Raw genomic sequence first — 26,929 nt, 5'->3', positions numbered from 1 at the left:
CTTGCGTTTATAATAAATTGCACATTGATCACAGATGTCTTTTAAATTAATTTTATATAAAATTAAGTATAGCGAAATTTCATACAACTTAAATTTCTAAATCATTTGACATTAATAATTAAATTATGCAAAAAATGCAGTTAAACCTTTTCTTATCGGGATCAAATAGTTAGATCATTGTGAACTTACATCTGAAAAATGTAAAATACCAAAAACTGTTGTCCAAGGTCTAAATATTACGTTCCATACATTTACCTGACTCAATTTTCAAAAAAGCTCCACTCTGGCACTGCACTGTTAATTCACATATATCCAATAACACTTTTTAGTTTTTTTCACTACTTTTTTATTCAAAATCACTTAGAATACAAAGCACACGTCCGCTCATTAATACTACTGCATATAAAATGTCTGCACGATAAAAGACATCGACCACAGTAATAAGGAGTTTCAAATATGACGTTACATACTAAATTTGACAAGTCCGCCACCATACCTTACACGCCACGAAACCTTATATTCCCCTAATATTTTCAAAATTTAATATGGTTTTTGTCATTGTAACAAATTACAAATAAAGTGAATTAAAACATCAATTGTAATGTTAAAGTTTTATTTTCATCACACCAAAATCGACATGATTATTTATTCTGGTACTTGTAGCCGATTGGTCAATTTTTTACAAACCAGTGAAATTCTCAACATTTTTACATATTCATTACAAACTAGCATATAATTCAAGTGATAATATTACGTAGAATTACAAATTCTTGGTTAATAATTTTATTTTTCATATACAATATTCAAATTTACGAATTTTTTACATTATTAATATTCTTATTAATATAATTTGAGGTTGAGTCCACAATAGACAGCGTTAAGGAGATTGAGCTACTTAACACCATTGATATCAATGGTCTTAAGTAGATTATCGATGGTCTTAAGTAGCTCAATCTCCTTAACGCTGTCTATTGTGGACTCAACCTTACATACAAAGTTAGTTAGGTACATAATAATATTTTATGCATTTCTTATATAATATAGATTTGATTTTGTTCGATTTTGTTGCCCTAAACGTAGAGCAAATTTTCGAAATAATATGTTTCAAAGTTAAATTTTGAACCCATACTGATAGACGACCATCAAAAAATTTATTGTACATTCAATTATAAATCATTGAGCCTAATAAATTTCTAATGAAATTGTAATAATGCGCTAATAATCTTGTTTTATATTTTTCTAGAGAAAAAAACAATACCATCTTATATTTCATTTATCTTAAATTAAATTTGGCCCGTGTCTACTGTATGCTCAAAGTATATTAAAAATTACATTAAAAATGAATTAATAAGATCAAGTAACATAAATTAAAGAGAACTATAGATTCAACAATTTCATAACAACGAATTCAGTCGCATGTATCTCATTTCAGAAAAGTATAAATTCAAAAATATAAATTCTGCTTCGTTACAATGATTTTTAATATCCATAATATATCTGTACATGTGTTGTTAACAATACAATCGAAACAATCATTCGTTAATTGTTTTAATTATTTACTTATTTTAAAGTTAATATTTGTTTATTAATAAACGATAATAATGAATATTCAGTCTTCACGATTCACTGAGAGGTAACAAGAAGATTGAATATAGGATTAAAATTAAAAATAAAGTGCATTAAACATTACATGTAATACAATAGTATTACTAATTTTAAAAAATGCACGTTAAAAATGCTAACAAATTTGAGTATTTTTTGAAAAAAGTAATTACGCATTACGTTTGAATTTTAATAAAATTCGGGATTGATGGTTTTTGGGGTCGCTGATTACGAATCTTAAAAAATTTTTAGAGAGCTTCAAATTGCATTAAAAAAAGAAATCACGCTCTCCTTGACATTTTAAAACATGCATTGTTCAAAAAAATGTAACTTGTTAAATTTTAATCGTACGAAGAACAGTAAAAATGTTTTTATCCGTGTAATTAATTGTTAATTGATTTATGCAACCAAAATTAAACAAGCAAAATTTTAATTACCACGTCAGAAAAAAGGGTTTTTGTTAAATTTACCTAAATCTGCTTTGAAATACTTTTATCGACTTAGTGAGTACTACATCTTCGGTCAGTAAACCTCTCAAAGACTGTACACGTATAAGCGTATACTTACATCACAATAAAAGGTAAATCTAAGGTGCTTTTTCAATGTTTGTATTATCGCAACAGACAAGAAGTACGTCACTTACATTAACAAGTTTAATGTATTCTCAAAATGCTGCACCTCAGAGAAATTACCTTAATATCAATTAATTAATACAATTATTAGTAGCTATGGTACTTGATACTGTTTATCTTTGAAATTAAGAATTTTGAAATTGAGTGACAAGAAGTTTAGTAGCTTTGGCAATATCATAAGCACATGAACGAACTTGTTGTAAACAACGATCCATGTGATCGGGATCGCTCGTACATCGTTGAAGACCAGCGCATTCGGCTTGTAGGCGACCTGTATTGCCGCTTAACTGTCGTAAAGCAGCTCGTACATTTTCCTCAACTGGATTCTGAAATTAAGTAATTTTAAAAATTAAGGGATAAAACAATAGTTTTCTCAAATTCATTCATTCATGAATGAATTGTCAGAGGACCGGGGTTAATTTTATTAAAGAGAGAGTCCAGTGTTGTCTCTAGGATTCAGCATTATTATGTTTATCTGTTACTCAATTAGGGTTGCCACAAAAAATTAATTTTCTTTTTCCCTGACCCTGAAGAATATTCTGATTCACTCTAAAAATTATTAGATAATCAAAAAAATGTTCTATTACATTCATTTACAAATTTCTGTAATTGTAAAATGATTCGAAAACATCAATAACTTCTTTTTTAAATAAATATTTAATCATTATTATTTTTCCAACAGAATTAAAATTTGTAAAATGTTCAAATTAAAACTTTTATAAAACATGACCGAATCAATATTTTATATTATAAGAACATTATCACTATAACTATTTCAAAATTATTTTCATCATTTCAATTCAATTATTATCTTCTAGAATTTTTATCTAAAATTCTTCTTTAAATAAATTATTTTTAATATTTAAAAAAGTTCTTTGAAAATTTTCAAATCCATTTGCTTACGATTCAATTTTACGAAATTTCGATTACTAGGAAATTCTTCAAATAAATAGGTATATATTGAAAAATAAAAAATTCAACTAATTTCAACAGAATTGAAATTAAAGTTTTTTAAAAAAGCCGTTCTATAAAATTAATAATTAAAATTATGAAACCTTTTCAAAACTCAATTATTTCTAAACACTCACGCAATGAGGCTTTTAATATTCAAATATTATCTAAAATTTTAACTGAAATTCATTTTTTAATCAATTTCTATTCCAAAATTCTTCGAAAATTCAATTATTTAAATACGAAAATAAATGATTTCTTGAATGTTTCTTAAAATTTAATTTTAATAAAGAATTTTTAAAAAATGTTTAAATATCGAATTTTTTGACGAATTTTAATAAAATTTTTAAGAATAATTTCACTTTTCTAGAAATTCGATTAAAATTGTATTAAAAATAATTACCTAAATCCTGTAAAAAATTTGATTTTTTTAAACAATTGAATTATTGTGAAGAAATTTATAAAAAATTTGTAAAGAATTGAATTATGTGAAATTTTTATTATTTATGATAGTTTATGAAAATAATTAAATGTTTGCGTAGAATTTTATTACTTTTGAAAATAATTGAATTTCTGCAATAATTTGAAACTTCTCCAAAATTCAATTTTTGTTAGTATTTTTAACTAAAATTCTTCTATAAATCCATTATTTTTAATAACTAGTTAAATATATATTAAAAAATTTAAATAATTTCAACTGAATTGAAATTAAATTTGTTTAAAAAAAATTAGTTCTATAAAATTAACAATTAAAATTATAAAAAATTCAAATTTTTAAAGATTTTAATTTAAAACCTTTTCAAAATTCTATTATTTCTAAAAAAATTCACGCTATAATGCTTTCAATATTCAGTTACAATCTAAAATTTTAACTGAAATTTATTTGTAAATTAATTTTTATTAGAAGATTATACGAGAATTCAATTATTTAAATCCTACAAAAATAAATAATTTATTGAATAATTGAATGTTTCTCAAAATTGAATTCTAATAAAGAATTTTATCAAATAAATTTTTAAATAATTGAATTCTTTGACGAATTTTATTTCCTGTTTATAATTAAAAATAAATAAATTTTAATAAAATTTTTAAGTATAATTACATTTTTCGACGAATTCGATTAAAATTATATTAAAAATAATTGGATCCCTGAAAAAAATTTAATTATTTACGGAACTAATTTAATTATTGCGAAGAAATGTATAAAAATTTTGTAAATTATTGAATTCACTGTGAAATTTTTATTATTTATAAAAATAATTAAACGTTTGGGTAAAATTTTATTAAATTTTTTTAAAATAATTAAATTCTTTTGTAAAAGGGACGCATGATTATTCCCCAAATGTCATTTTACCGAACTGCACTTTTGCGAATAGTCATTTTTGCGAAAAGCCATTTTTGTGAAATGCCATTTTTACGAATAGTCATTTTTGCGAAAAGCCATTTTTACGAATTGTCACTTTTGCGAATCGACATTTTTACGAAATATCATTTTTGCGAATAGCCATTTTTGCGAAAAGTAATTTTTACGAATTGTCGTTTTTGTGAATTGTCATTTTTGCGAAAAGCTATTTTTGCGAATTGTCATTTTTGCGAAATTCCATTTTTGAGAAATGTCATTTATGCGAATTTTCACTTTTGCGAATCGACATTTTTACGAATTGTCACTTTTCCGAAAAGTCATTTTTGCGAAAAATATTATACAATAGTGAATCTATATATACCTACAAGTTTACTATTGTATTTTTCGCAAAAATGACAATTCGCAAAAATGACTTTTCGGAAAAGTGACAATTCATAAAAATGGCGATTCGCAAAAGTGACAAATCGCAAAAATGACAATTCGCAAAAATAGCTTTTCGCAAAAATGACTTTTTGCAAAAATGGCTATTCGCAAAAATGACAATTCGTAAAAATGTCGATTCGCAAAAGTGACAATTCGTAAAAATGGCGATTCGTAAAAATGTCGATTCGCAAAAAAGACAATTCGTAAAAATTTCGATTCGCAAAAATGACAATTCGCAAAAATGAAAATTCGTAAAAATGACTTTTCGCAAAAATTACTATTCGTAAAAATGGCTTTTCGCAAAAATGACTTTTCGTAAAAATGACATTTCGCAAAAATGGATTTTCGCAAAAATGACTATTCGCAAAAGTGCAGTTCGGTAAAATGACATTTGGGGAATAATCATGCGTCCCAAAATTTTTTAAAATATGTAATTGATTTTTGGAGAAGAATTTTATCATTTATAAAGATAAAATAATTTTTGAAAATAGTTAAATTTCTGCAATAATTTGCAACTTCTCCAAAATTAAATTTTTTTTTAGTATTTTCAACTAAAATTCTTCTATTCTATAAATCTATTATTTTTAATAACTAATGAAATATATATATTAAAAAATGTAACTAATTTTAGAAGTATTTGAATTATTAACATTTTTTAAAAATTCATTTCTTTAAAATTACAAATAAAATTAATTGAAAATTGAAATTTTTATTTTCAAAAATTTTAAATTAAAACTTTTAAAATCGAATTAATTTTTAAATATTTAAGTAGAATTATTAATTGAATTTTATAATGGTTCTTCATGAATTGAATTTTTTAAAAAGAAATTATTGTCAGAAATAGAAAAATTTGAATGTTTTGTATTAGAATTCCTGGTAATGTCATAGTTTATGCGGCAAATAAAAAAGACACAAAAATTCAGAATTTTTTTATGAATTCTAGAAATTAAATATTTCTCCAGTACAATAAATACAATAACTTTAGAAAACAACAATTTTCCAGGATTCCGATAAAAATTCCCTGCCTTTTCCAGGTCTTTTCAAGATTTATGAAATTCCCTGACATTTCTAAGTTTTCCAGGTTGCGTGGAAACTCTGGAATGCCTCGTATAAAAAACCATAAACTAATCTAATTCTAACATTTTATAAACACCTACTTGAGGGAATATTGCTGTAAGCTCAGCAACAGCAACTCGGATTCTTTCTGCACAAGGTACAAAAGTTTCTCTGCGATTGGGATCTTGCATAGCCATCCACAATTCTTGAATTCGTTTAGTTACTTGGCCTGTTCGCCTGGTAACTTCTTCTCGAGGAGGTCTACTTGTTCCACTGTAATCCCAGAAACTCGGAGTTGTACATGGTCGTGCAATTGAATCTATTTCTCCCTTCGTCTATAAAATAATAAACAATAAACTAAAGTTTAAAAAAATTAAAATCTTAATGTATACTTAATTTTTTTTACATATTACTGAAAGTTATAGTATAAACGTTTATTTTGAATACTTTAGGAGGTAAAAAGAAACTTCTGTAAAATTTGTCTATCTTACTCCGATTTAATTTTAATGCTTAGATAAACTTATAATGTAATGTTTGTTAAAAATAGCTAAAATTTTGTATATTGAAAATGTACTGTACACTTCTTTTTGTCTTCTTACAACGATTTTTCAGAAATAGCATTTTTTTTAACTCAATTGCTGTGGGCATTTTCATAAAACAATGATACCTAAAAGAAGCAGAATATTATAAATTTTGTTCATACCTGACTCATGTTTGTACTCCATGCTGATGGCATACGCAACCCTTCTCTAGTTTCATACATTGAAAAAGGTCGTTGATTTGCGCGAACTCCGGCAGTTTTAATATCAAGCGAAGGCACTAATTCTGATATTTCTTCACTTTCTGTGTGTCCATTTATGACTACGTCAGAAGGTTTAGGCTGCAATTTGAATTATTACATATCAATAAAAATCAATTTCATTGGAATACAACATTATAGATAAAAAATAATTTACATGCAGCCTGTTTTTCAAATATTTTTCAATTTTTTTGAATATGTATGTAGATCTTTCTAATAAAGTTTCAAAATAATTATTTTGTTGATATTTAAAAACTAAATTAATTAGTTAATCTTTAACGTCCGAGATTTTTTTTATAAAACAAGGTGAATAAAACGAAAACATTCAGACAATGAAATAGTACAGTATGCAACAAAGGCTTATTATGGTCCCTCTATGCTACCTGTGCCGGTGCATGCTAAGTTTCCCCATATAAGCCAGCTGGTCAATAAAGTGTCCATTATTGCCCCAGGGTAATAATGGGTACTTTATTGCCCTAGGGCAATAATGGGCACTTAATTGACCGCTGGGTTATAAGGGGGAACTAAGTATGCGCCTGTACAGGTAGATAAAGTGACTTTAATACGCCGGAGTTGCGTATAAATAGGAATAGTTGGATAGTTGCGTTTTTTAAAATAAATTATTAGTGTATATAAATTACCTGCATCATAGTTTTCAATTCTCGATTTTCTACAGAAATGCGCTCAACAGTATTTTGCAATGAACGCACTTCTTCTCGTAGATCTTTTATTGTTGCTTCAGAAAGTGTCAACTGCTTTCTAAGAACTTCCACTGCTGAAGGCAAACCTTTAGCTATTGGAGTCATAGATTTCTGAAAAGAATGTAATTAATCTTACTAAAAGAAATAAATAAAATACATAAAGATGTCAAAACCCATACAACTTAATTTAGTTCTTTGGACAAGTTACAACTTTCGTCAATATTGGTGTATACTTAATAATAAAATTAATAAAAAACCGCTGCCAAGTTGTATATTTTTTTTATAATTTTGGTGCTCATTTCATGAACACTTTACTTCCTCATGAAGATAAAAATAATAATTTTGAGTCAACCAATGTATTTTTAAATACCCTACAAGATAGTTACAATAATTTAATAGTTAAATAAAAATTTTCAAACAAAAAAGTTGAGAAAATGTCATTTTTCACAATTTTTGGTTTTTAAAATACCAATAAACCATAAATATATAATAAAATAAATAAAATAAAATAAATACCATAAAATTTTCAGTTATGTACCATTAATCGTAGAATTTAATAATCTTTCGAATGGTATATTTGTTAATTTTCTGACATTTGTATTTACAAAAAAATCGTGATTTAAACATTGGTATGTTTTTGGCCGTGCGTGTGCAGCCGTACCGATAATTCCCGACGGTAGTGTACTTCTCCGTTTTTTAACAAAATTTTCAAAAAAGTCTTATTTTCCAAAATTTTTGATTTTTAAAAGTTTAATAACTCCGGTTAATATGGACAAAAAATGTTCAATTAGGGCTCAAAAGATGCGTCTAAAAAAACTCTACAAAATTATGGAAAACCATTTATAGGTGTCCTAACATTTTTTTAAAGTTATGGGCAAAAAACGTTTTTTTGCAAAATTAAAAATAAAAAAAAATTTAGTTAAACTTTATCAATATATCAGAAAGTACTCTCACTTTATGTCCGCAGGTGTGATCTACAATTTAAAAAAAAATTCAACCCAAAAGCTCTTCATGATTTCGAGATATTTATGAAAATGTGATGTTTACACACACACACACACACACACACACACACACACACACACACACACACATACGGAATGACATTTTTTAAAAATGTCTTTTTTGAACTCCTGAGGTCAAATAACATAAAGATATGTCAAAAAATCGAACTCGAGAAATTTTGGTATTACAATACTTCCTCTATGAGGAAGTAATAATAGTAAAATAAGCTCATTTTAAACTCTCTTTAGGCCCTACAAGTTAGAAATTAAAATATTTGTCATTTATACGACTTAACAAGGACTGAAATTCTATTAGTAGTAAGCCCTCTACAAAACCCCAATACTGTTGAATTTGATTTGAGATATCATATCGATTTCAATTCAAATAGTTTATGCTGCAATTAATTGAAAATAAATGAAGTACCTTGTTATCTAAAAAAGGTGCACTAGATAGTCGTGTCATGTTATCAGAAGAGAAAATCGTATAGTCATCGTCAGATGCGACACTGTCGTATAGAGGCTCATCATCTGACGCTTGAGAACCAAATTTTCCGGATTGCTCTCTGCGAAGGGCTGATACCATAGGATCTGAAGGCAAAAACGATTTACGAAAAATAAAAATATTATAATTAATACAATCATATATATATAATAATACACAATATTACGAATAACATATTTTCATATGAACCATATTGGAAAATAAGAACCCATATTAAATTCTCTCAGATTAATTTATTTTAATAGTCCTTAGGGTTTCAGAAACCGACTTTAAAAAATTTCTTTTATCATTAAATAATAAGTAATTTTATATTGCTGAATTTTTAAATAAAAATTACTATTTCTATTATTATTATTAATTTATTTAACCATTGCACAGTGACCAATTTTCCGAAAAACCTGTCAAAAATTTAAAAAATGTGGTAAATTCATACTTTTTACCCTCCAATATTATAAAGTCCTCTTGAAAATAAATTGTTCTTTAAACAAATAGGGTTTGTTCATTAATAATTGAAAGAAACAACTATTTCGCCATAAACTTGAAAGAATACAATTTATTCTTTTGCTTAAAACTGCAATTAAAGAATTGTGAAAACTGATCAACTTTTGCTATTTTAACCCATTAACGCCCAAAAATGTACAAAATTTTGTCCTGAAGTTTGATACTATATTTTAACATAAAAACTATAAGAAAAATTCTGCAATAGTATTTTCTTATTAGCCGAAAGCCGCTCTTTCTAGTGGAGCACTAAAAAACTTTGTAAATTTGGAAATAAACAAATTACACATTTTTTTAAAACACGAAATTTTTAGGTTTTTTCTAATTTTTCAAATTTTAGTACGTGTATTCGTACTGAAACACATCTAAATTTTCAAAATGGCGGAAACAAAATGGCGCCAAAATTTAATTTTTATTAACAAAACCATAGCCATGTGAAAAAAATCGCAAAACTTAATAAATTTTTACAAAACTGAACGAAGTGTTTTTGAGGACGCTGAATACGAATACGAAAGTAGATTCGCTTAAAATTTGTTACTCGGGGGTTTCTGAGGAGGCTGAATATAAATCAAAAGTTAGATTTCAAAAATTCAAAATGTCGAATCCAATATGGTGGAAGATAATTTCGAAAATAATGAGATTCGCATGAAATTTGTTATGCGGGGCTTTGTTGGTATTACGGTCCTTACCCCGCCGAAAATCCCCGAGTAATGAGTTTCAAAAAAATTTAATTAGTTTTTAAAAATTCTATTTACCATATTAAACTTTGTTCGTCGTATTGTATCAGATATTAAAAATTTTTAAAACCTACTTTGGCTTCGTATTCAGCGACCTCAGAAACCCTTGAGTAACAACTTTCAAGTAAATCCAATTAGTTTTTTATAATTTTATTTATCATAATGAATTTTGTCTGCCATATTGGATCAGCCATTTCGAATTTTTAAAATCTAACTTTTGATTCGTAATTAGCGACCCCATAAAACAACGAGAAACCAATTTTAAGCGAATTCAATGATTTTCGAATATTTCGTCCTCCATATTGAATCCGACATTTTGAACTTTTGAAGTCTGATTCTGTATCCGTATTCAGCGACCTCAAAACTATGGTTGTAATCATTTCATTTCTCGAATTTTGTCTTTTAACGTCTTTTAAAGTTTTTAAACAAAGGACGGCCATTTTGAGTCCGCCATATTGAATTTTCAAAAAAATAATCTAAAATTTAAAATCAGCATCCCACAAAGTTTGGTTGTAATTCTTTCATTTTTCGAATTTTGCCCAAATTTTTCGAGAAATTGGCCACAGTGCACTGTCAAAATTTTATTCGACATTTCAAATACTTCGTCAAAAGTTTATAAAATTATTGTATGAAAAGTATATATACAAACCTTGAAGTGGAGTTTGGCAAGCTAATTTATGTCGATGGCCAGCTTCGATGAGTAAATCATATATAAGTGTGGCAAATTCTTTTGGTGTAAAACGTGCCAATTTTTGTCTTCCTTGATTTCTAGTTGAAGAAAGGCGTGGATTCACAGGTAAGAATGGAACTGCACATCTGTCCGGAAGGGAGGCGACTGATAGCCAAACTGTACGTTAAACATAAATAAAGTGAAATCATAAAACTACGTCTACTTAAGCAATAGAACGCGCTTAATTATAAAATTTTGAGAAACTTCATATTTTTTGTCCCGATATTAATTAGCTATTCATACATTATTATAACACGGCTTAATTATCGTCTTATACAAGTAAATAAAATAAAGAAATTTTAAGTTGAATTTAATTTTCTTTTTCGTTGTAATATGGTTACTTTAATAGTATTTTATATCAGAAATCATAATATCAAAGGATTTTGAAATTTTTTTTTTGTTAATATTACAGGGTTGCCACAAAAATTTAATTTTGTTTTTCCCTGACTTTTCCCTAATTTCCAGACAAAATTTTGACTTTTTTCCTGACCCACAACAATATTCTGATCCACTCTAAAAATTATTAGATACTCAAAAAAAAATCTATTACATTTATTTGCGAATTTATTTAATTGTAAAATTATCCGAAAACATCAATAACTTCTTCTTGAAATAAATATTAATTCATTATTATTTTTCTATAGGAATTAAGATTTTCAAATTCAAACCTTCTAAAATTCAATAACTTATGAGAATATTAATATAAAACATGAAGAAATCGAAAAATTATGAAGAAATTTAAGATGACAGAGCGATACAAACATTATTTTCTATTATAAGAATATTGTAACTATAAATTCAAATTTTCAAAGATTTTAATTTGAACCAATTTCAAAATTCAATTATTTCTAAAAATTCACACAATAATGTTTTTAATATTCAATTATAATTAAAAATTTTAAGTGAAATTCAGTGTTTAATCAATTTTTATAAGAAAGTTTTTCGAGAATTCAATTATTTAAATACAAAAATAAATAATTAAATATTTCTTAAAATTGAATTTTTATGAAGAATTTTATAAAAATTTTTTAAATAATTGAATTCTTTCGGCGAATTTAAAAAAAAATTATTAAAATAATTGAATTCTTGCAACAAATTTTATTAAAAATTGAATTCTTGTGAAGAATTTTATTTGTAAAAATAATTTAATTCCGGAGAAAAATATTATTTATAAAAATAATTCATTTCTTGTAAAGAATTTTATTCAAATTTTTTTAAATAATTGAATTTCTCAGAATTTTTTAAAACTTATTAAAACAAAATTAAATTCGAGAGATTTAATTAAAAAATTGAAAATAATTGAAATCTGACAAAGAATTTTATTAAATTTTTTTTAAATAATTGAATTCCTGTGAAAATGTTTATTTTTGAAAAGAATTGAATTCTTGGGAAGTATTTTATAAAAATTTCTTAAATAGTTGAATTGCTTCGAAGAATTTTATTTTTTACGAAAATATTTGAATTTTTACAAACATTTTTGACAATAATTGAGGCCTTGGATCCAATAACTCGCCCGACGCTCGAAGGCACGCGCTAATACCAATCGGGTAGCAGTGAGTGGCCCAGAGGCGCTCACTGCTCACTGACTGGCAGTTGCGCGTTCCTCCGAGCGTCGGCCGAGTTATTGGATCCAAGGCCTCAATTGTACTTCTAGGAAGAATGTTATATTTTACGAAAATAATTGTATTCTATGATTATATTTTATTATAATTTTTCAAATTTATAAATCATTTTATCAAAATTTTTAAAAATAATTGAATTCTCGAGAAAAATTTTATTATTTATGAAAATAATTGATTTCTTGTAAAGAATTTTATTCAAATTTTTTTAAATAATTGAATTCCAATAAAAAAAGGTATTATTTGTAAAAATAATTCAATTTTTAAGAAGAATTCTATTGAAAATAATAATTGAATTGTATAGGAAAATTTTATTAAAATTGCAATTTTATTAACTAAATCTTGTAAAGAATTATCCGAATTTTGTCAAAATTTTTTTAAATAATAGAATTTTTAAAAGAATTTTATTTAAATTTTTCGAAATAACAGGCATCACAGTACCTTTTTTGTTCAAAACAGGTGAATAGGTGATTTTTTTTCTGAAATAGGTGACAAATAGGTGACAAAAAAAATGACAAATATAACACAATGAAATGTATTTAAACTTGTATTAACAATGTGTTTAAGCTCCAATTTCTTACTTTTTTAATCTTTGGCAGAAAGTAGATTAATTTTAATACAATTTATGAAGTTATGTTATCTACATTACATAGGCATAGTACAATTACATAGTACAATTATGCGGAATTATGCGACTAAAAAGATGAATTCTGCGTTAATCGCTAAAAAAAGCAGGATTATGCAAAATTATGCAATTGAAAAGAATTCTGCTTCAATTATACGCTAAAAAATGTTCATTTTACAAAATTATGTTGCGTTTAAAAAAAAATTTGATTTTAAACGGTTACTTGTTATTTTTTGAAACCAATTTCCCGAAAGGCCCTAAATTTTTTTGTTTTTTTTATTAAAAAATGGATATATGTGGGACTCCAAGTGGGAATTTAGTTTTTTCGGAGTAAGTAAACCAATTGCAATAAAATTCATGAATTTTAATCTACACATAAAAAGAAATGTTTCCACCACACTTAATTCAGCGAAAAAAAAAATTGTTGATATTATGTTTATACAAATTTTTATAAACAAAACAGGTATTAAATAATAATAATTGAATAACTTTTGAACGACCAAACGAAATTGAATGAGGCAAACACTAAACAAATATTTGCTGTGGTTTCTTTAAGATTCCGAAAACAATTTTAACAACGGAAACATCTTTATACAAAATTTTGTGTAAAAGTATTCGGGATTTTAGACATTCGGGAAAGGAGCCTTTCGGGAAAATGACCGGAAACGATGTTTTTCATCATATATAGCAGTTTCTGCTTTTTAAAATTTAAGATTTATTTAATTTTTTAATAACATTTAATAAGTTAATTAACAGTTTAAAAACTTATTTATTATTTAATTTAAAAAAATATTTTAAAAATAAAGAAACTGAAAAAGTTTCCATGGTTTTTAGTTAAAGAAAAGCACTGTTTTGAAAATTTTGAAATCACAAATAAAACACGCTGTATTCAAATATTAAATTTGAATTTTATGAACAGATTTCAAAATATTTAGAAGAAAATTTTGTATCTTTGAGCATAAAAAGGTGACAAAGCATCAAAATAGGTGAAATAGGTGACAAATTTGAAAAAAGGTGAAAAAGGTGAATAGGTGACAACCTGTGATGCCTGAAATAATTGAATTTCTCAGAACAATTTTTTTTTCAATTCTCTGAATATATTTGAATGTTTTTGAGAAATTCCATTATAAAATTAAAAATAATTGAATTGGTTCAAAGAAATTTTAAAAAAATTGGTAAGTAGGGTCAATTGAGGTACATGTAAACGGAATATCTATTTTTCACTAAAAACATTAGTTTTTTTTTGTTAAAAGGTAAAACGGACGGATTTTTTTTGCATGAACTTGTTACTAGAGTTCCCTAGAAAAATTTTATGAGGTTCAAAAAAATTTTGATGCACCTGAATCGCCTAAAACTGACTGTTTACATTTACCCCGAGATTTTGAAATTTTCCTAAAATTCGGGGTAAATGTAAACACCACTGTAGTTAAGCGAGGTTTAAGAAACAAGTTATTTCAAGTATACTTCTGTTTTAAGGGATGGAAAAACTGATAAAAATTTTTCGTAGATGTATAGTAAATCAACCAGTTGACTGATAATGTATCATATAAAATAAACAATTAACCATTACAAAACTAGTAATGTAAAAACTTGAATAACTTGAACAAATTTTAATAGATTTTCATTCAACTTGGTAAAAAGAAGTTTTTAAGGTTGCTGAATAAGAATCTAAAATCGAATTTTTAAATTTCAAAATGGTGGATCCAATATGGCGGATGAACCTAAAAATAATATTTTTAAAAATTGATCAAATTTGCTTGAATCTGGCTACTAGGGGGTTTTTGAGGTCGCTGAATACGAATTTGAAGTCAAATTTTAAATTTTTAAAATGGCGGATGAACCTAAAAATATTTTTAAAAATTGATAAAAAAAAAAAATTTTTTTTTATCAAATTTTTTTTTAAAAGAGGACCTAATTTCCTTTTTTATGTAATTTTACATTGCCAAATTAATGAAATTGTGAAATAGAAGCAAATTTATTCAATTATTTTCTTTTAAAATGTAGTTCAAGTTCTGTTTACATTTACCCCGAGTTTTCGAATTCTCGGGGTAAATGTAAACACTTAATTATTTATTAACTAAATTGACGAAAATCAAAAATCAAAGTCAATTTTTGTTAGGGCATTAATAAGGAAGAATTACATATTTTTGTTTGATTTTTTAATTTATTTTTATGCAAATGCGAGACAAAATACTGAAACAGTAAAATTTTGATTTTCAATCTTTTTTGCATTAAAAAATAACTTACACTATGGCATTGCCAATTGTCAAAATAAAATATTGGCAATACTCAGAACATCTTGTAGGTGAGCTGAGGTAAAAATATTGACGTCGTACTTATTTTTTAATTTGTAAATTTAGCTGAAACATGTACTGTTTACATTTACCCCTTGTTTACATTTACCCCAAATGACCCTAATTGAACTCCTATGAAATTTATATTAAAATTTTGTTTAAATAATATTGAATTCTTATGGAAAATGTTATTAAAATAGTAGGTACAGGCAAACCTCGCTACGGCGGAAAGCAATTAGACGATTCCGCCGTAGAGAGGTTCATTAAAATGAAGTGAGTGAACGTTCAGGGATGTATCAACCATTTTAAATCATATGGTCTTTAAATATGAAATAGAAGTTATGATAATTTATTAATAACCTTATTTAAAAATATGTATTAAAAATCATTGAATTCTTGCAAAGAATTTTAGAATAATTGAATTCCTTCGCAGAATTTTATTATTTATGAAAATAATCGAATTCTCGCGAAGAATTTAATTAAAATTTATAAAAATCTTAATTAAATTCTTTTGAAGAATATCTTTAAACTTTTTTAAAATAATGGAGTTCATGTTTATTTTTTATAATATATAAAATATATCACAAAATAAACAAAAATTATAAATCAATTATAATTTAAATAATTTAAATAAAAAAACATCCATATAAAAATTACAATTCGAAACTTTTCGGCCCTGAATTTCATGGCACTCACACAGTCACAACTCTCACTGACATAATCCCTTCTACTTCTACCTGGCGAGTTTCCGCCGTAGCAAGGTTTGCCTGTATTAAAAATAATTGAAATAATTTAATAAGTAATAATTTTATGATAGTTCTTCAAGAATTAAGTTATTTAAAAAGAAATTATTGTCAGAAATAGAAAAATTGAAGCTTTTGTATGAGAATTTTTGACAATTCTTATAATTTCTAAAAATTATATTTTTTCCAGTACTTTTAATAAAAATCCCTGACTTTTCCCTGAATTCCCTGACTTCCCTGACCTGTGGCAACACTGTATTATTAGATATTTAAAATTATGAACGTATTTAATTAAAAAATAATTTCTCAAAAACTTATTAATCAATTTTAATGGTACAAGAGTCATTTTATTTGTCTTGAAATGAGATATAACTGACATTATTTTATTTTTAATGAAAGGTCATTAATAAATCGGTGGCTTTTTACACATTTTCCCTATCATATTTTTACCGCACAAGTGCGACAAAAGAGATTGTATTTATTAAAACACTTACCTCTCCTTTTGTAAAGCACAAGGGAAAAGTCATGCAGATTATTAAGGTGGAATTGGATAATTATTAAAATGTAAGAATTATTACACAATGAATTCTTGATAAAATAGAGAACGAGATAATTTACAATATAGTAGTAAAGTACTATTTACAAAGAAATTTCTATTAGCGATTAGACAAAATGCAGGTAAAAATTTATAATTGAGTTGTTAACTTAAACTTAAATTTTTTTTTAGAAAATAATAAAACTTCTTTTTCTTATTTTACTTTTGCTATTAGGTAATTCTAATTTTCTAAATATATTTTAGAGACATTTTTTGTCTTTGAATTATTTTACGCACTTAAAAAATAACAAAAAAATTTTTATCGAACCAAGTGAGAGATTATCAGTCATGAAGAACTTTTCTTTGCAGAATACAACTTTTTTATTTCATTTTTGTCTTTTTCATGACTCATAATCCTTATTAAGTCCAATAAAATTTTATTTTCTTTCTAAGACACGAAAGTTTTATAATAACAATGCTACTTAAATAATTTACACTATTTTATTAACTTGAATGCATTTATAACCAAACTACACAAATATTTTATACTAAGATAAGAATGTTATAAATTAATATATTTATTAATTAATTATCAACAAAAAGCAAATATATTAATTAATTATTTTAATTTAATATCCTACATTTAACTATATATGTATCAATTACAACAATTACAACTATTTTAAATTTTAGAAATTTAGAAATTATTTTATACAAAATTTTAGAGGTTTTAATGATACATTAAAGAGAAAATAAATTGTTCACGAAAAATGATTTGTAATATGCAATCATTATACTATTAATGCACTGTACACTGCAACTGATTAAAATAAAGAATTTGTTTTTTAAATAAATATTGAGAATTTTAGAATTTTAAGATTACATACAATGTCAACCTTGCAAAAATTTAACTTGAAGAAAAAATAATGTTTACTCACCTGAGTCTGTCTCTCTACGATCAACTTCATCGTAAACGTCCATTACTAACTCCTCTAACAAATGATTAGGCAGCTGAAAGAAATTTAATTGGGATCACTATATTTTTTCTGCGCGCGAAATAGTAATGAATGGAAAATATAATTTAGTTTATAAAAACTAAATTTTTTAAATATTAATTACCATTTGTAGTTTGTTTCGTGCCTCCAAAGAAAATTCACTACGATCTGACTCTCCAGACCATTCTGGAATGATTAAATGTTGTCCTGCCTTATGGTTGGGTTTCTGTCCGCACAAGAAGAAGCTCAGTTTATCGGTCACTTCATACATAGTTTCTACAAGTCTTTCAGATAATTCCAAATGTCCTGCCATTCTGAAAAAGAAGGATTAATTTAAAAAATAAATTTCGTAATAATATAGCAATTATAACGAAGCACGTTTCCATATGACACAATTATTTAGAAACACGATTCAAATAGGCTTTGTTTTTTTTCAAATAACCGACTTCTTGTCAAATTTTTTAACATGAATTAATCGCAAATAAAACAAAATATTATCAATACAATATTTATACTAGATTGCTAAAACACTTCAATAGTTTTAATGCAAAACCCAAATGGCTTTTTTTCACCTCACTCTACTTTATGAAATAAATAAAAAACTTAAAATTTAACTTACTTAGCAATTTCAGCAGAAGTATAGCCATTTGAATCTACTAAACTGGGATTTCCTCCATTAGCTATAAGAAGTTCTAATTGCAAGGATTGTCCTGCGCGAGCTGCTACATGTAATGGTGTGGTTCCTTTTTCCTAGAATTTAAATTTAAATTCATTCCAAATTTTGTATTTAATGTTTCTCGTCGGATTAAAGGCCGATTACTCTCTGCGTTACTTTAAATATAATTTTTTAAATTTAAACTGAGTTTACAATATTATTTTTTTGAATAACCGATTGACAAAACTTTTATTTCTGTGAATAAATGAGTATAATAAGTACATGTACACAGTTTAAAATTTGCAAAATTATAAAAAAGATTACTCTCTTCACATCGCTTATAATGTATATGAATATTTACAAGGCTAAGTCATAAAAATTCGAAAATAAATCAAACCTTATAAAAGTAGTTGGGGTCTGCACCCTGTGCCAGTAAACGTAAAGATGTCTCAAGATTTGTAGTTCGTACGCTACTGTGCAATTGTCTACAGATTTCTTCCTCTGTACAAAATTCTTCTTTACTTGGACGCAAAATAAAGGCCAGTTGTTGATGCTTAGCTCGAATAAAATCTTCTTTAATAGGACTAAAAAACAATGTATTAGTTAATTTTTAAATTAAAAATTTTTTATTAAAAAAAATTTTTTTAATAAATATCTTTATAATACTAACTGCAACAGATCTTTAGATTGTGGTTTTCTTCTACTGGTCTTCGAATTATTGGGATCCAAAAGAGAATGTTCCCAAATGTTATTAGCTCCGCTTTCATGTAATGTCCGTACCATCTATAAAAAAATTGTGGATTTGTATGTTGTAAGAAATTATCAAATAAATAATTTTTAAACAAATAAACCCGAAAAAAGCATGGGAAAAATACACTTAACATTTAGCCCCAGGGTGCGTTTTTGACTTTAACAATAACAAATATACAAAATCTGACTAAAAATATTTAGCAAATATCTTTAGGTACATCTTCAGGAGACCCAAATAGGCTAAAATACTTTTGACGATGAGAATATATAAATATAAAAAATATACTTAAAAGTTGAAACACACTTTATATTATGGACACCACAAAAATGAACAGAATGTCACATAACTTCGGACATTTATTTAGAGTGATAACACCCTTCTATAATCAAAATTGCAATGCTCTAACTATTTCCGTTCGAAAGATAATGAATTTTAACTGTTTTGACAGTTTAACATTTAGCCCCAGTGTCCCCTATACATATTCTTGATTAAATTTCAAATAATTTCCGAATTCTTAGTCCCTTCTGAATAAAAAATTCGCGAAGTTATAGAGATTCAAGGTTAGAAATGCCAAAAATCTAATTTAGAGAAAAATGAGTTTAGAGTTTAAATCTACCATTAGTTTTATAAAAATTGATACCAGTCTATACTGCCTAGCCCTAATACTGATTTTAAAAAATCTAATATTTTGCCAGTTTGGAAGACAAAAGTAGCCATATTTGGTTTTCATATATAAAAGCACTTTTGGAGTACGGAATCATAAAGTACCCCGAAAACATAAAAAAAACTTTAAAATAAAAAAAATCCATATGGAAGTAAATACTCACGCTTAACATAGAAGAATTCCATGGTCCTTTATGAAGAAACTTAATGTGGGAAATATGACGTCCTAAGCTGCGATGAATGCTACAACATTCGTCACACAACAAAATTGCTCTATTTAAAGACACCCAGCTTGGTTCTGAAACGCAAAAAATAGATTTAAAATTACAACATAAATATAAAAAAAAAGTAACACTATAATATATTAAGGAAATTCTAATTCCATGAGCCGATTGATCTGTATTTGTTTGTTACTAAAATTTAAAAGCAATAATTGTCGGTTATATTATAGTTACTATCCTGGGATATAAAAAAAATGTTATGATGCCTGTTAATATTTCTTATCATTAATTGTTTCTATCAATTTATAATAATAAATTAAGTCCTTCTTAATAAATTCTAATAATTTTTTTACATTTTAATAGTAAATTATGTGTTTTCTTTAATATTTTCTAATAGACGAAAAAGTGATAGTTTTTACGACCTCAAATTCAGGCATCGGATATTACGACTTTCTCGACTTTTTCGACTACTTATTTTCAAAAACTGCGACTTTTTTCGACTTATTTTTAAAAATTGAGACTTTTTTTAAAAATATTGCAGCAACATACCACATTTTTAGTAAAAGATGCAACTTATTTCTGTTTTTATAGTGTGAAAAATAACTATAAGACTAAAATCTTTAAATAATTAAGAGAAATAATTTTTGAAAGATATGTATCTCAATTCACGGAGAAAAATGGATAGTTAAAAGTAGATAGTTAGAAAATATATAATCAAATTTATTATCTGTATAGTCAGAAATATTATCTTCCTGAAATATTATATATTCCCGTTTAGTATATCTAGATAATTAAATTTATTATCCTGGATAGTCAACTTGCCGAGCGCTTGCGCAGAAGTTTGATTACCGATCACACGCAAGAAAAACGGCACTGCCTGTTTCAAATGACATAAAATTGGTAAAAATTCATTTTCTAACAAATTTTTCTCTGTTCACAGGCACTTTTTACAGAATCTGACAACGTACATTTGTCACAAATGTTTTTAATTGTCTGAATTCAAAAGATTTTGTTAATCCATGCAGAAACGCGGTTGCAGGATTGGAAATAAAAAAGTAATGTAATGGCAGGCCACAAGACGTATGTTACAGCCATTTTGACAGTAGAGGGCAGAAGCATGCAGGGAGCGTAAAGGCTCAGCTGTCAAAATGATTCGCATTACATTGCTATGGTAATTCCAATACTGCAACCGCGTTTCTACATGGATTGACAAAATCTTTTCAATTCAGACAATTAAAAACATTTGTGACAAATGTAAGTTGTCAGATTTTGTAAAAAGTGCCTGTGAACAGAGGGAAATTTGTTAGAAAATGAATGTTTACCAATTACACGTCATTTAAACCGGTCAGTGCCGTATTTGTTGGGTGATAACTGTTGGTCGCACATTATCGAGAAATTTAAGAGACCATTGAACACCGCTAAGTAGTTTTATATTATCCGAAATTTAAAAGCATTGTCAAGTTTTTTTATACTGAATTTCAGATATAATATTGCTTAAAAAATATTGTTGAAAAATATATAAAACTTACAACTTACACCTTTAAACCTGTCAAAAGAATTTAAACATTTCAAGGGTATCGTTAAATTAATGTATTTTGTTCTTTAAAATTTTCAGATTTTCCATAAAAAATTGTTTATCTAGGAAAAATGTTCACTAATTTCTAAAAAGATTAACTTTTATCATTAAATATTTCTTATTGATCAATTTAGATGTGTAGGTATAAACACAGCAACTTGCGTTTATTATCTAGGATAGTCAAATGTGAATATCTTGGATAATGGCAGTTAGTATGTAAGTTTGATTATCTCAAGATACTAAATTTGAATATCTAGATGGTTGTCCTATAGTTAAGTATCCAAGATCATCACCCAACCATGATTATCTAGATAATAAATTTGACTATCCATTTTTCTCCGTGAATAATTAAAAATTTTTTGAATACAGTAGAGACACCATTATCCGGATTTTCGACTATCCGGACAAATTTTAAATATTATTTTGTTTTTAATTTTAAAGTTTACAATCATTTAATACAATAAATTTTATTAATATATTATAGATATTCTTAATATAATATTTGTTCTTTTTTATATTGTTTCTTTTTCAAATGTCCCCTATACTGTCCCGAAGTACCGTAATCAATCTTCTCTCATTTTTTGTATAAAAACAAAAAAAGTTTGTTGTCCACGCAATAGAATTAATATTTATTTATATAAACGCATCTTAACATTTACACGAAAAAAGTTAATTTATTTAAAAAAATAAAGTTGAACGAAAACCAAACAATAGTGATCATATTCTGCCAAAAAGCTGTCTGCCATTAAAAAAAATATTTACGTCTAATGTTATAACCACTAGCCCTTTCGATTTTTAGAACATTAAATAATATAGAAAACTTGATTACAAATAAAAAATTGAAAATTCACATTTTAACTATCCTCCAGACTATATTTTACCTTTTAAATGAAATGAGCCACATATGCAAATAAATACCTAAAATTAAAAATCGAAAATTCGTTTATTTTGTACTTTTTTCGATTATCCGGATAGGTACTTGCAACTATATTAGTCCGGATAATAGGGTCTCCAATCTAATTGAAATTTTGTAAAGTTTAATTGAAAATAATTAATTTTTCCTTAGCAATTTTTTATTATAGATTTTTAAAATTCAATTATTTTCAATAACAAATTTTCGAAAATATAAAAACGTTATTAAAATTTTTTACAATTATTTTTAACATTTGGAGAGAACAATCGTGTTACAAAATTTTAATTAAAATTATTAAAAAAATTTTAAAAATTAATTTTTTTAAGATTTTGCAAAAAGTTTTCAAGAAATTAAATTATTTTCGAAAAATTACATAACATTTTTAAAAAACTAATTCTTAGACTTGTTTTATCATAATTGTTGAATATTCAATTTTTACAGGGTGTCTACTGAAAATATGACTTAAAATTCCAGGACATTCTCCGAACATTCCAGGAAAGATTTCTTATTTTTCCAGGACATTTATATTATGTATAACAGGGTTGCCACAAGTCAGGGAAGTCAAGGAATTCAGGGAAAAGTCAGGGATTTTTATTAAAAGTACTGGAAAAAATTGAATTTTTAGAATTTATAGGAAAATTCTGAATTTTTGTGTTTTTTTTGTTTGCCTTATAAACTATGAAATTGTCAAGAATTCTAATACAAACCCTTCAATTTTTTCTATTTTTGACAATAATTTATTTTTAAATAACTTCGCATAAATTCAATTATATTCAAAATTTTTTTTAAATTCTCGACAAAATTTCAATTATCTTTATAAATAATAAAATTCTTCTCCAAAATTCAATTATTTTCAAAAAATTTAATAAAATTCTTGGCAAAATTTCAATTATTTTCAAAAAATTTCCTCATTTCAATTATTTTCGATATCTACTATTTTAATAAAATTTTCCAAAAGAATTCTATTATTTAAACAAAATTTTAATAAAAATTTAACAAGAATTCAATTATTTACCAATTTCTTCGCATCAATTCAATTATTTAAAATTTTTTAATGAAGTTTCTCGAAAGAATTCAAATATATAAAGAAAATTTTAAAAAATAGTCTGAAAAATTCAATTTTTCAAAAAATTTTAAATAAAATTCTTTTAATAATTTTATTAATAAAAAAGTCGTTGCAAGAATTCAATTATTTTCATAAATAACAAGAGTTATCGCAGAATTTCAATTATTTTTATAAAATTTTAAATAAAATGATAGAAAATTGCATTTATTCTTACAATTTTTTTTTAAATTCGCCGAAAGAATTCAATTATTACTAAAAATTTTGATAAATCTTCATAAAAATTCAATTTTAAAAAATATTTCATATTACGATTAACATAATTTAAATTAACCTACTTGAACAAAAATATTTATTTTATTATAAAAAAAGTTAAAAATCAATATTGTATATACCAGTTTCTTTAATCAAATGACAAATTAAAATTATTTTTTGATGGATCAAAAAAATTATTTTTTTAAATTTGAGTAAAATTTTAAAATTACTGAATATTGAAAAGCAAAATATGGAAAATTCAAGGACAAAAGTTCAAAATCCAGGACATTTCCAGGAATTCCAGGACTTCAAGGACCAGTAGACACCCTGTATAATTATCTTCGAACAAAGTAAATTAACATTTTTAAAAATTTCCTTTTTTAGACTTATTAAAATTTTGGAGAAATTTCGATTGTTTTTTATGTTCTTCAAAAATGTAATTATTTTTAAAAGATTTTACCAAATTTTAATTGTTTGTCAATTTTTGAATTGTATATAATTTAAAAAACTATCATCAATCAAAAATTTTAAAATATTTCAAAAAAATTAATTTAAAGAATTTCTTTAGAATTTTTTAAAAGTATTAGGTATACATTAATAAATGTTTTAAAAAAACATAAAGAGTTAAAGTTACAGTTTAGTTAAAAATTGTAGAAAATAATTGAATTTTGGAAGGGTTATAGTTGTAATTTTTGGAAATAATTAAATTTCAGAAGGTTTTAAATTAATTTTTTTTAAATGTTATTCCCTGTGGAAAAACAGGAAGTATTTAAATATTTATTTAAAAAAATTATTCAAGTTTTGAATAATTGAATTTTGAAATCAGTAAAAAATCAGAGAAGTACAAAATAAAATTTTTGGAACACTGAATTAAATAAACGACTTTTTTAACATTTTTTCTATTTTTAATCGACTTAAGCTACTTTTTTTAGACTTATAGTCGATCCGAGGCCTGCATATTCTTTAGATGCTTATTTTATAATAAATATTAAAATATTTTAAAAATTCTTTTTGTTCAGTGATCCTAATACCTTTAAACTCATTCCTGCAAAATATCTATATTAATATAATAATCGTTGTATTCTAATCTGCTAACAGTTTGAAGTTTTGCAAAGAATCTTATCAAAAATTTTGAAGAGAATTAATGAATTCATTCGAAGAATTTTTTTATTTATGAAAATAATTTAATTCTTGCAAAGAATTTTACTATTTATAAAAATAATTGAATTGTTTCGAAGGATTTATCAAGATTTTATGAAATAAATGAATTTTATGCAAATATTTGAAAATAATTAAATTCTTTTGAGGAATTCTATTAAAATTGCTATGAAAAAAATTTAATTTCTGCAAAAAATTGTATTATTTATATAAGAATAATTAAAAAGATCCAAGAATTTATTAAAATTTTAGGAAAAATTGAATTGTTTTGAAGAATTTTATAGAAATATTTGAAAATAATTAAAATTTTTTCGAGAAATTCAATGAAAGTTGTTTCGAAAATAATTGAATTCTGTAAAATTTTTTATTAAAATTAAGCATATTCAAAATAATTGTATTTACCAGAAGAATTTAATATAGAATTTTTTAAAAGTATTTTGAGAATAATTGAATTAGTTTTTGAAAATTTTTAATTCTGGTTGAAATTTAATTTTATGGAAATTTTTGAAAATAATTAAATTCTTTCGTGTAATTTTTATTTTAATTGGATTAAAAATAATTTAATTTCTACAAAAAATTTTAGTATTTATAAAAATAGTTAAATTGTTTGAAAGAATTTATTAAAATTTTAGGAAATAATTGAATTTTATGGAAATATTTGAAAATATTTGAATTCTGCCAAGGAATTTAATTAAAATTGTTTTGAAAATAATTGAATTCCTGCAAAGATTTTATTATTTAAAAAATTATTGAATTGTTCAGAAAGATTTATTAAAATTTTAGAAAATAATTGTATTCTTGCGAAGAATTATATTAAAATTTTTGAAAATATAAACAATAATAATTAATTTTGTACTTAATAAGTGAATTTTTAAATTTTAATTATGAAATTATTTTAAAATTTCTATTTAAAAATAAAAAATTTTGCATAACAATTATCATTTGCTAGTTATAATATTATTTTTTAAAATTAGTCGGCGACGACTTTATTCGAAATAACGAGACGTCGAATTGATATTTTCTATGTAATTTTTTTGTGACAATATTTATTATAACCTTACAATTGGTTGCAGGTTTTACTTTGAAATTTTTTACATATGTAATTGTTATAAACACCATAACCTATAAGTTTACATTTCTTGTCTATAGGGAAATAAATTTTCATTCAGTTACTTATGGAAAATTACATAAACTTAAATAAGTCTCATTCTGTCCATAAAATAACAGATTATAAAAAAAGTTTGCACTTTAGTAAAGAAAATTTTATCAATGCCTTTTACAATGCATAACATTTTGAAAAGAAATTACAAAAATGTTCACTTCCTGCTAATTTCTTTAAAATTTTTGAATTCTCCTTTTAAAAATAATCTTCTCTAGAGTTTTGAAGGATTAAAAAAAACAATGGAATATTATTTAAGAACAAAATGTTAATTGAATAAATAATAGTGACTGAAAAGGAAAACATTGTAAAAATATGTAAAAAATGATTAAACCTTACCAAGAGCCCCACAATCAGCACATAAATCCACTCTATGTTTAAGACGGGCCATTTTAACCTGCACTTCTAAATATAACTTTTCGTATACCTTAAATGTTTACAATCACCAAAAATAACAGAAAATTATAGTTTATTAGTTATGGCTAAATTGTCTTTTGGTGATTCATGTTTGAAAAATGTCCATTAGTTTACACGTATTTTACAATGACTTCTTAATTGAGTACTGTATAAATAAGCGTGACAGCATTTTAACTTTAATATTTATTAATAACTGTTTACTTTTTCTTGCTTATACCTGCAACCAAATGTGTTATATATTATATTTAGTCATTTAGAAAAAAGAACAATAGTAAAATCATCTGTCTTT

The 26,929-nt window shown here is 25.0% G+C and overlaps 1 protein-coding gene across 1 annotated transcript; it reads right to left on the bottom strand.

Annotated features, from left to right (window-relative positions):
- Nucleotides 1–596: 596 nt before the first annotated feature.
- LOC122500418 (ARF GTPase-activating protein GIT1-like) lies at nt 597–26,929 on the bottom strand. Its single transcript, XM_043609340.1, has 13 exons — nt 26,563–26,929; nt 20,043–20,176; nt 19,135–19,247; nt 18,862–19,048; nt 18,429–18,559; nt 17,934–18,123; nt 17,753–17,825; nt 10,918–11,115; nt 8,956–9,119; nt 7,468–7,638; nt 6,731–6,907; nt 6,129–6,362; nt 597–2,560 (listed from the first exon to the last, which is right to left on the bottom strand). Exons 1-13 carry the CDS (start codon nt 26,612–26,614, stop codon nt 2,360–2,362), a joined length of 2,025 nt encoding a protein of 674 aa, XP_043465275.1. The 5' UTR covers nt 26,615–26,929; the 3' UTR covers nt 597–2,359.

The sequence above is a fragment of the Leptopilina heterotoma genome, unplaced genomic scaffold (assembly GCF_015476425.1).
Source record: "Leptopilina heterotoma isolate Lh14 unplaced genomic scaffold, ASM1547642v1 Lhet_184, whole genome shotgun sequence".
NCBI lineage: Eukaryota > Metazoa > Arthropoda > Insecta > Hymenoptera > Figitidae > Leptopilina > Leptopilina heterotoma.
The sequence above is the reverse complement of the archived record's forward strand: the minus strand, read 5'-3'. Positions and strand labels throughout refer to the sequence as shown.